The 9,758-nt window shown below is 62.4% G+C and overlaps 1 protein-coding gene across 1 annotated transcript; it reads right to left on the bottom strand.

Moving 5' to 3' along the window:
* Window positions 1-4,314: 4,314 nt before the first annotated feature.
* LOC116872885 (protein transport protein Sec16A-like) lies at window positions 4,315-9,742 on the bottom strand. The gene is made up of 10 exons (XM_032866400.1): window positions 9,706-9,742; window positions 9,543-9,595; window positions 9,070-9,192; window positions 7,067-7,147; window positions 6,856-6,912; window positions 6,639-6,750; window positions 6,111-6,248; window positions 5,797-5,891; window positions 5,173-5,247; window positions 4,315-4,714 (listed from the first exon to the last, which is right to left on the bottom strand). Exons 1-10 carry the CDS (start codon window positions 9,740-9,742, stop codon window positions 4,508-4,510), a joined length of 978 nt encoding a protein of 325 aa, XP_032722291.1. The 3' UTR covers window positions 4,315-4,507.
* Between the last annotated feature and the right edge of the window lie 16 nt (window positions 9,743-9,758).

Here is a 9,758-nt window from a genome sequence, read left to right as displayed (position 1 = left end):
CTTCAGGCCTGGGGCCGGCCAGTGGGGGCAGGGCCCGCTGCTCCATGGCTGGGAAGCCAGAAGTCCTGCAGTCCCCCACAGGAACCTACAGGAAAACCGAGCTATTAGCCCGGGACAGCCACGACCCCCGTGCCATGTGACTGCTCCCATGGGACTGCAGTGCAGGGAGACAGAGGGACAGGCCGGCAGCCGTCTAGCGAGAACACACACTCAGACGTGTCGCCTGCCACCTCCTCCCGGGAAGCCACCGCGCAGACTGGGCCTGTGCCTTCCTGGGGCTCTGGGGGAGGACCAGGGCAGAACCACAACCCAAAGGTCAAGGCCAGTTCGAGCAGCCTCGGACGGGGGAAGGGTCCCCACACCCTCTCTCACCTGCGTGCCCACCACCGCCGCTCCTCCCGCAGACCCCGCCCCGAGGGAGGCCCCCTCCGCCCGCCGGGCCGCCGCTGCCGCCGCAGGCCCGGGCTCAGAACCTGCGAGTCCGCGGGGCCGCAGGGCAACGACCGCAGCGCAGGAGGACCCCGCCCCCGGCCCGTGTCCCCAGCCCCCGCCCAGGGATCAACCCTCGCTCCGGGCTCGCGCCCCCGCCCCACCCCGGGGTCGCCCCGCGCCCTGGATACGCGTCCCCGCCCCTGCAAAGGGTTACCCCACGCCCTGGACTCACGTCCCCGCGCCGTTCCCGGTCGCCCCGCGCTCCAGACTCGCGCCCCCGCCCAGCCCAGGGGTCACTCCGCGCTTCGGACCTGCGCCCTTAACCCCGCCCAGGGGTCACCCGGCGCCCCGGATCCGCGTCCCCGTCTAGGGGTCACGCCGCGCTCCAGACCCGCACCCCTGCCCGGAGATCGCCCCGCATACCCGTCCAGGGGCCACCCCGGGCCCTGCACCCACCTCAACGCGCCGCCCGCTCCCCGGCCCTGCGGCCTGGCGGCCGCTCCCGGAAAACGAGCGTCCGAGAAAGGCCAGGCTCGGTCCTCGCAGCGGCCCCTGCCGGCCGGAGGACCCAGCGCACGCCCGAGAGCGCGGAACAGTCCCCCTTTCCCACCCTGCAGCTTCCTGGGCCGGGGGCAGGGCCGGGGCGGAGGGACGACACACACTGGGGCAGGCCTCCCCAAGGGGCGCACCCCACCTGCTGTCGAGGGGTTAGGGGTGGGGGCTCTCCAGCGAACCCACCCGCGCCCAACGCAAAGCCCCTCAAGCTCGCAGCCCCAGGCAGGGGCCTTGTTCCCCCCACCCCACCATCCACAGTGACCCACAGACAGAAGGAAGCAACTGATGACAGCGCTTGCGAGCGCAAAATACTTTATTTACCAATTTGCAGTGTAACAATTTGCATTTAGGAAAAATAGCAGCTCCCACCTGGCCTCGCAGGGAGCTTCTTGAATCAAAAGTCGCTGGCAGCCGGTGCGGGCAACGGTGGGCAGGCCAGGCGGAGGAAGCCAGGGGTGTGGCGCCAGGAGGGTCTGGGGTCCCAGGACCCCCCCCCCCCCCGAGCGCGGACCAAGGGACACAAGAGGCTGCTGCCCCGTCAATCAGTCCCGGCCTCTCTCCAAGTGAACAAATGCACCCAGACGTGCGTATGGGTGACACCACGGGACAACTTCCGTGGCCCTTCCGAGATGACCCAGGGCCCAGGGGAAACAGGAGGCCTGCACGGATTCCACAGTTAGACCATTTCTGCATTTAGATTTAAGACCCCAAGCAAACTACGCTCCCCGGGGGAACCTACAGAAATTATTTTCTAATGATTCTTATAAATACTTAAATCTTTTCTGTAGTCTCTTCAGACCTAACAAGAACGAGAGAGGAATTTTCTGAACAGTCGATGAAGCCGTAAAGCTCGGAGTCTGGGGGGTAGGGTCCCCTCTGTGGTTTCGCGAGGCTGGCAGGCCGCACGCTACCTGCGGATCTGGTGCGGGAAGAACAGAGCCTCGGACTCAGAGCATGTGTCAACAGTCCGTTCCGCCCTCTCTTCCAGATGTCACCACCCTGAGAGGACGGCAACCAGGTGAGAGAAAGCAAGGCAACTGGACGGCACCGTGAAGACCAGTCAGGACAGAGCACAGTGCCGACGGCGACACAGAGGGCACTGTGGCCCCTCGAGGTGTCTAGTCAGTCTTGTCACAGACTGGAGAAAGCCCTGTCCAACTTGTCACAGTGACAGTTCCAGTAAGGTGGACCAATGGGGGCCAGTCCGCGGGGGGCACAGCCGCAGGGCCGCCCCCCGTGGACGGGCAAAGCCGGGCCCCTGGCTCGCATGGGGCACAGAAGAAGCTGGAAACGTCTCTGCCACCCGGAGATGCGCTTTGGGGACTCGGGCCTCTCTCAAAAGCTAACCGAATTCTTGCCACCGAGCCCACAGCTCCTCGGGGACTTTGATGCAGAAAGGACCTCCCACGGCCGCCAGGAAGGCGGTGGGGCCTCTCCTGGGCCCAAGGCTTGCTCTTCACTCAGCATTTTAAAGGACCCCGTGGAGGTTGAGGGGCAGGGAAGCACAGTTAGGTTTGCAGAGACACCTGGGTTCCTCAAGAGCGAGATCCTTCTTGCAGCAAAGACATCTCCAGCCTCACCCGGCATGACGCTCTTCCAGGACAGACAGTTTTACCCTTAAATCACCGTTGGGGAACGAAGGAGCCAAGAGCGCCCGCTCCAGCCAGCACCTTCCAGGGGCTGCACACCTGCCTCGGGCCACCCTTCGGAGACGGCGGTGAAAGTATAGGTTCCATCACGTGGCATCACTGCGTGCCCTTTCGGGGACGCGGGGACGGTGCAGGTGATCCATCTGAGTTCTTGCTGGAGCAGAATGATGGCTTCAGGGTTCCAGATGCTACTCCAGGGTGAGGACTCTTCTAGCTCAACGCTGGGTACTTCCTCTGGCCAATCCTCCCCATCCTGGAGCCTCCGGAGGGGGCCGAGGCCTGCAGACAAGAAGAGCGCTGACTTCCGTGTGCCCGAGGCCTCTGAGGCCGGTGGCACCCCGGGAACACCTCGAGACTCGGGCGGGGGGGTGGGACCATCTACACCGACCCACAGGCAGTCCCCCTGGTAACTGGCCAGGCCAGGACCAAATCGATCGTTCTTAAAGGTGTGCGCTTTGGCCAGGTGGCGAAGCAAGGAGGCTGGCCGCAGCGGCGGCAGCATGCGGGTGTTTACCTGACCCTCCTCGCACACCCCGGCTGGAATGTGTGCCAAAGAATTTGTGTAAAATAATGACTACAAGATGGCGGTAACAGGACGGAAAAAAGCAAATCTTGGGAGTGGAAAAGCAGGTGCACGGTGGCCAGGTTGTAACTTGGGTGGGACGCGGTAGCCCTAAAGTCGGGCTGGTAGGGGGACGAGAGCCAGGTACAGAGGGAGCAGGCCCTGTCACCCCGGGCAATGAGGACAGGAGCCACACCAGGACACCTGGGCTCAAGCGAGCATTTACATCCTAAATGCCAGGACCACCCCGCCCTGGCTCGCCCCAAACTGGCAGCCAGTCTGTCTGCTATGGGCAAAACTGGGCACGGAGAAGAGAGACGGCAGAGGCAGAGAAACGGAAGGGAACGTTCAGCAACAACCCCGAACTGCAGGACGCAGGCTGGCCGGGAGGAGGGCCCAGGCCCGCGTGTGGAAGTCAGAGGCGGACCCGCGGCGCAGTGTGTCGGCAGGAAAGCGAGGGAGCCAGGAGCGGGAAAGGGCCGACCAAGAAGGGAGAAGGGTCAGCAGGCGCGGGCTGGGGGCCAGGAGGGCACTGACCTGTGAAAACTGAGTGGGGCTGTAGAAGGGCACGGCTGCCCCGGGGTGGTCGCTGGGAGCCTGAGAACCACAGAGAGCCGGGTCAGCACCGCCGACAGCACTGCGCTCGCTCCCTTTGTGAACAGACACACTCGGGGGACCCGCTCCCAGTGCTTCTAAGGGAGCCACGGACGCAGGTGGAGACACTTGTCGCAGCCCTGGACGTAATTACGCCAAGGTCCACGGGAAAATGGTGACACATAAAGCAGCATGCAGAGAGAAATGCCTCGAAACCAGAACATGCAGGGACAAGGAGTGCGCGGCGCCAAGATGTCCCGTTCGTGCTGACATGGGGCAGTTAGCAGACGCTTCTGAGGACTTCAGACCTCGGTGCCCAGCTACGAAAGCCAGTGCTTTAGTGCGCAAAGAAAAAGGTCACACGAAGCCTTCTACTGAGCCAACGGAAGCTCTGTCCCACGATACACACGAAAGATGACGCATTCCTTTATCTCCCGCCCAGACTGGCCAGAGGACAGCTTCCTGCCACGCCCCGCCTGGCCTACAAGACGCCGTCTCACACTTGGTCAGAGAACGGAAGTCCCTCCTGCCCCGTGGACTTCAGAAACCCACTCACACACGGTGAGGCCACGCCAGAGGCTGGCCACGTGGAAAAACCAATCTGGAAAGAACACTTAACAGACCGCACTCATTCACTAGGCACATCGGGGTCTACGTGCCCGTCAGTGCATCAGGACGGCTCCCGACCCCCCGAGGACCTGGGGAGAAAGGAACACTACATCCTCCGGTGTGTGGCGGGTGGGGAGGCAGCGGGTCGCGTTAGTGACACGGCACAGTGGCCAGCCAGCACAGTGCGCTCAGAGGGGACACAAAGGCGACCCAGTTCAACGCGTGTCCAGTGAGAACCGCCAGGCACAGGTACCTGATAAAAATGCTGGCTTACTTCACGTGACAATGAACTCAGTGAACTACAGCGTGAAAGCTACAGGAACACACACAAAACACACACAAATAGAAAATCAGCATGCACGCTGCCGCTCCGAGCAGTCCGTGTAACCCCTGAGAGCTGCAGGATGCCCTCAGAACCGGGACAGTCAGATGGAGAGGAGCCAGAGTTCGCTTACAAGGCCTGCCTTCGGGAGCAGCTTTTAGAAAGAAAACACCCCCAGCTGGGGGCCCTCGGCGGCCCGGCCATGCTGAGCAGAGCCGGGGGCAGGTGCACTCCAGCCCTGCTCCAGGTGGGGACCCCGGGCGATTCTGCACAGACGAGTGGGACCACCTGTTGTGCAAACGTGACACCGGGCGGTTTTAAGAAGCTGCTCAACTGTCTCTTCTGACTCGTCAAGACTCGCTTTTGAAGGAAGCAGCCGCGTGCACACTGCACGCGAGCGACGTGCCGGCCGGGCTTCTGGGCAGGTCCTTTCGGCGGGAGGGCCTTACCTCTCCTCCACGGGAGCCGTCCTCGCCGGCGGGTGGGAGCTCGGGGCCAGCAAGCGAAGCGGCAGAGCTGAACGCCTGCGGGAGGAAGACGACGTGCAGCCGTCCCGCTGGCGGAACCACACGGGACCCCCGCCCGCCCGAGGCGCTGGGCTCCACGGAAGGCGCCGGTCTGAGCAGATGCAGGGCCTGCCGCTCCGCTACCCATCTCCAAGGAACGCGGATCCCGGGCCCAGCCCGGCCTGGTCATCCCAACTCGGAGCAGGAAACAGACTCTGAAGCATTACGCGACCCCTTACGTGTCAAGCAGCTCGTTAACTGGGGACCCAGGCTCACAATCCACTGTCCCCCTCAGACACCCGATTCTCCGTGATGTCACACCCCAGTTCCCAAAATTAAAAACCACCTTCCCGACTACAATTTCAGCGAGACAACCACGAGGCCTCGTGCACACGGTCACACTCCCCATCTCTAGAGGGAGTCTGTTTGGGGCAAAGACACTTCCTACACACACGGACTTGGTCCCCGGGTGCACAATGGGCCTGACACAAAGGTCGGGCCAATTTCCCGGGCAGGGTGTGGGGCAAACCCTCCCCGTCCTCCTGCCCGGCCTGCAGCCCTGCTCACCTGGGGCTCCGAGGCCGGCTCTGCGTTGGCCGGACTGCCCGCAGGCGCCTGCCCTTCCCTGCCGGCCCCCGCTGCAGGTGGGACTTCCTCTGCATCTGTGAAGGGGACAGCGCCGGAAGCTGTCATTCTGTTCAAAACGCCGCCGGCCTGTCGTTTCCCACAGTCCCGCTCGTGGGGGACAGGGAAGGGGGTCCATGAGCGAGCAGATGAGCCCCAGCTCTCTGCACATCGGCCGGGTCACTATTCTTACGGGAGATTAAAGCCAGAGGAGTTCAGGAAAGGGATCAGAGGTCAGAAGGTCCCACACTGCCCACCTGGATTCGGTCCGAACACGTGTGCAGGAATCGGGAGCGGGGCCAGGGGGGCGAAAAACTCCGCAGGAGCCAGCGCCGGTTCGCTCCGCTGGGGCCCCCCGGGGTTCAACACGTCCACGTAGCGTGCTCTGGCTCCAGCTATGCCGGGAGAAGCGGCAGATTTGGGTCAGCACCCCAGAGCATCCTGTTCCCCCCGGGTCCCCCTTCCCCGAGCGGGAAGAGCAGACGGGGACGCAGCTCTCCATGTGGCACAGCCCGGCTGCTAACCCGGGGGAGGTGCCCATTCTGTACATCGAGGCTACCAGAGCCGCGCTGCTCGCTAGCAGCTCGGCAGCTGCGGAGCAGGGCTCTCGCGCTCTAGAGATGGTGGGGGGGCCCCCTGCAGACTCGCTGGAGGAAAACTAGGACCCCCCCCTTGCAGACAGACAGACTGCCATCTGCCCTGTACTTCCAGCCCTTAAGCTCCGGCGTGTCTGCAGAACAAGCAAGTTCTCAAACCAACTCTAATCTCTGGCTCGACTTGGTTACCTGCTTTCCTAGAGAACATATTCACAGAGGCCCTCGGGGGCCCTCCAGGACCAGGGGGCGCAGCAAGCGGAGCCTTGGGGAGCGAGATGGGTGGGGGCGGCGGAGCCTTCCTCTGTGGAGGGGAAAGCCGGCTCAGAGCCCTGCCTGTGGACCCAGAGCTGCTGGGACAGCACGCCGAGCGGGGCCCAGGCAAGCAGAGCGGGGAACCCAAACGTACCTCCTCCTCTGGCTCGTTTACATCCACCCACCGGTTCTTCTTTTCATCCCAGACGATCTGCCGTGATCGTGAAAAGTAACGTCAGGAGACAGAGCCGAGCGGAAACCGCGCCTGCGGCCTCTGGGCCTGGGCAACCGGACCCCACGTGCACAGGCGACCCCCACGCATGGGCATGCGCACGCCCCTCGGGGCCGCACTGCACAGTGCTTACCGATTTGTTCTTGTCGTCCGGCAGGTAAGCTTCTGTCCTCCTTTTCCCGGGCAGCCAGCGGGAGAACCAGGACTCGCCACTCTAAACATGAAAACCATCAGAACCGCCTTGAGGACACGGTGCCGTGTGAGTTGAGCCCAGCACCGAAAGGCCCTGAGGACTGGCTCCCAGGAGGCCCCAGAGGAGCCCCACGCACAGATGTGGGAGGGGCATGGTGTGCACTGGGGCCGAGGTCCAGTCTGAGAACACAAGTCCCGGAGACGGGCAGCAGGGGCAGCTAACGCCACAGAACCGTGCCCTTAAAAACAGTTAAAATGGTTAACATCTGAATACGTGCCTTTTGGAGCTTTTCCTGTCTAAATGCCAATGAGCGGCAGGCTCTGGCATCCTCCCAGACTGAGCAGCAGCAAGCAGACCGGCCATGCCCTTGTGGGTCCCACGGACAGTCCCCCGCCCCGCGGCCTTATGCTGGGAGAACACACGTGTCAGGGACACTCACTTCCATGCCGGCAGGCCGTGCCTCAGGGGAAACACAGACAAGGAGGCAGCGGGTGTGTGCTCACAGACCCGCCGCGCTCACGACGGGTCAGCGTCCTCTTCTAGCTCAGGCTCACGCATGCTCGGAATCTGATCTGTGTCCCCCTTGTGATGCTAGGCGTCAAGGGGGACCTGGGCGGCTTAGTCTCTCGAGCGCCCAACTCTGGTGTCGGGTTTGGTCACGACCCCAGCCGGGGTGGGGTCCGGGATGCGGCCCATGTCAGGCGCTCTGCTTGGTGGGGAGCCGGTTGCTCCCGCGCCCTCTGCCCCTCCCCTAGCTTGTGCGCTCACCGCTCTAATAAATAAACACGAGCTTAAAAAAAAGAACGCTAACAGTTAACTAAACTTCGATTTGCTAAACGGTATGGAAATCAAGAACCAGTACCGCGTCAACCCACGTGAAGAGAGTAGAGACAGTCTGCAGGCTGGGGGACGGCACCGGTGACGCACATGTCACAGAGGACTTGGGGCCAAGACGCTCAAGTGGGAGAAGACAAGCCAGCACCACGCAGGAAAACACACGGGCGGTGATAGGCGCGTGAGAAAGGTGCTCGGCAGCCCCGTGTGTCAGGGGAGCGAAGCGAAAGCTCCAGGAGGCACCACAACCCCTGCCGAGAGGCTGCCGTGGGGCAGCCCGACCACCCTGTGTGCGTGGGGACGAGTAATGTCACCAGCCGGGCTGGTGACAAGGAATGACTGGGCCTCTCTGGCTCTGCTGGGGGAAGGTCACTGCGTACAACTGTCCAGGAAAAGAGCCTGGTAGCACCCCACACTGGACACACAGCTATCCCGGGCCCTAGGCACGCCCTGAGAGGAAGGAGTGGTTTCGCCAACAAGAGACAAAGAGCGTGCGTGTGGCTCTTATGTCCTCACCCATCTAAAAAAAAGGCCCGGACGCCTGGGTGGCTCAGTGGGTTAAGCCTCTGCCTTCAGCAGGTCATGGTCTCAGGGTCCTGGGATCGAGCCCTGCATCAGGCTCTCTGCTCGGCGGGGAGCCTTCTCCCCCCCCCCCCCCCCTTCTGCCTACTTGTGATCTGTCAGGTAAATAAAATCTTAAAAAAAAAAAAAAAGGCAATGTCTATTACCAAGAAAGAGGAAATATAAAATTTTAGCAGCTGCATATAACAGATACCATGACCCGATGATTTTGAAAGATTAACCTCCTTTACAGAAGTTATGGGACAAGTCCCAAAGTCTGAAGAGGCCACCGTCTGGGGTGGGTTCTGACAGGCCATGGGGACCCACGGGGCCTCCTGGTCCCGTTCCAACTCTGCTCCGGCCAGTGGTCATAGAGGGACGCGGACACATGGGCACTCAGGAAGCTTTGCACGCTTCAGTGGGTGCTGAGGACACTGGGAACGCCTTGGCCCGCTGACAGTGTAGGGGAAAGCGGTCTGTGGGAGCTATGCCTCGCCTCCTCCCTGGACCCCAGGCCCCCGCCCTGCTGGAGCCAGGCCATGTCTCACCTTCTTGGGCTCCCTGGAGTCTTTCCTGTTTGCCGGTGCGGGTCTCTTCACTTCTGGAGCAGACGGCGGCGGCTGCAGAGCACTGGAGCTGGCACCCTCCCCCGCCGGGGGCACCTCGGAGTCCTGTTCCAAGGCAACGCGGGAGCAGGCTCACCCAAGGCACCTCCCTGGGGGCCTTGAAAACCCCTGAGCGATGAGAGCAGAGCGGGGGAGGGGAAGGGACAGCAGCCACTGCCTCCCGCCTGCTCCCCCAAGCAACTGTGTTGGGGTGCACTGGGCACTACTGGGCTGGAAAAAGGGGTTTGAGTGTGTGTGTCGAGGGGACGCTGGCTGCAGACGGGGAGGAGCATGTTAAAACAAAGACTTGTTTTTTTCAGAATACTTATAGCTGAGCGAAGACCCCGTCTCCCATAAACTCTCGCTTTACGTGAGAATATTTTCACGGAAGAACGCCCAGTGGAAGTCTGGCCTACGGCAAGCGCCTGTGGCGGCGTGCCCACGGAGGCCCCGGCGTGTGGAGATGCAGCTGCGGGACACACCGCGCAGAAAAGCACGTGTCCCTCCCCGCTGCGGCCAGAGCAGCCGAGACACGTGGCAAGGATCTCAAGACGGACAGTGAGGTGTCAGGGATCCTACTGCAGAGAGGGGTGTAGGACCGGGGAGGCCTCTCCATTTTGGAAAACTCATCA

Source organism: Lontra canadensis, unplaced genomic scaffold (genome assembly GCF_010015895.1).
Source record: "Lontra canadensis isolate GAN:19392208 unplaced genomic scaffold, GSC_riverotter_1.0 scaffold30, whole genome shotgun sequence".
In the NCBI taxonomy this organism is placed as follows: domain Eukaryota; kingdom Metazoa; phylum Chordata; class Mammalia; order Carnivora; family Mustelidae; genus Lontra; species Lontra canadensis.
The sequence above is the reverse complement of the archived record's forward strand: the minus strand, read 5'-3'. Positions and strand labels throughout refer to the sequence as shown.

What these genes read in the sequence shown, in the direction of transcription:
- LOC116872885 (XM_032866400.1), bottom strand. Translation starts at nt 9,742, where the DNA reads ATGGAGAGGCCTCCCCGGTCCTACACCCCTCTCTGCA. An exon ending in GTCCTACACCCCTCTCTGCA is followed by an intron (nt 9,596 to 9,705) that starts GTAGGATCCCTG and finishes TGTGTCCCGCAG; the next exon opens with CTGCATCTCCACACGCCGGG. An exon ending in TAAACGAGCCAGAGGAGGAG is followed by an intron (nt 6,751 to 6,855) that starts GTACGTTTGGGT and finishes TCCCCTCCACAG; the next exon opens with AGGAAGGCTCCGCCGCCCCC.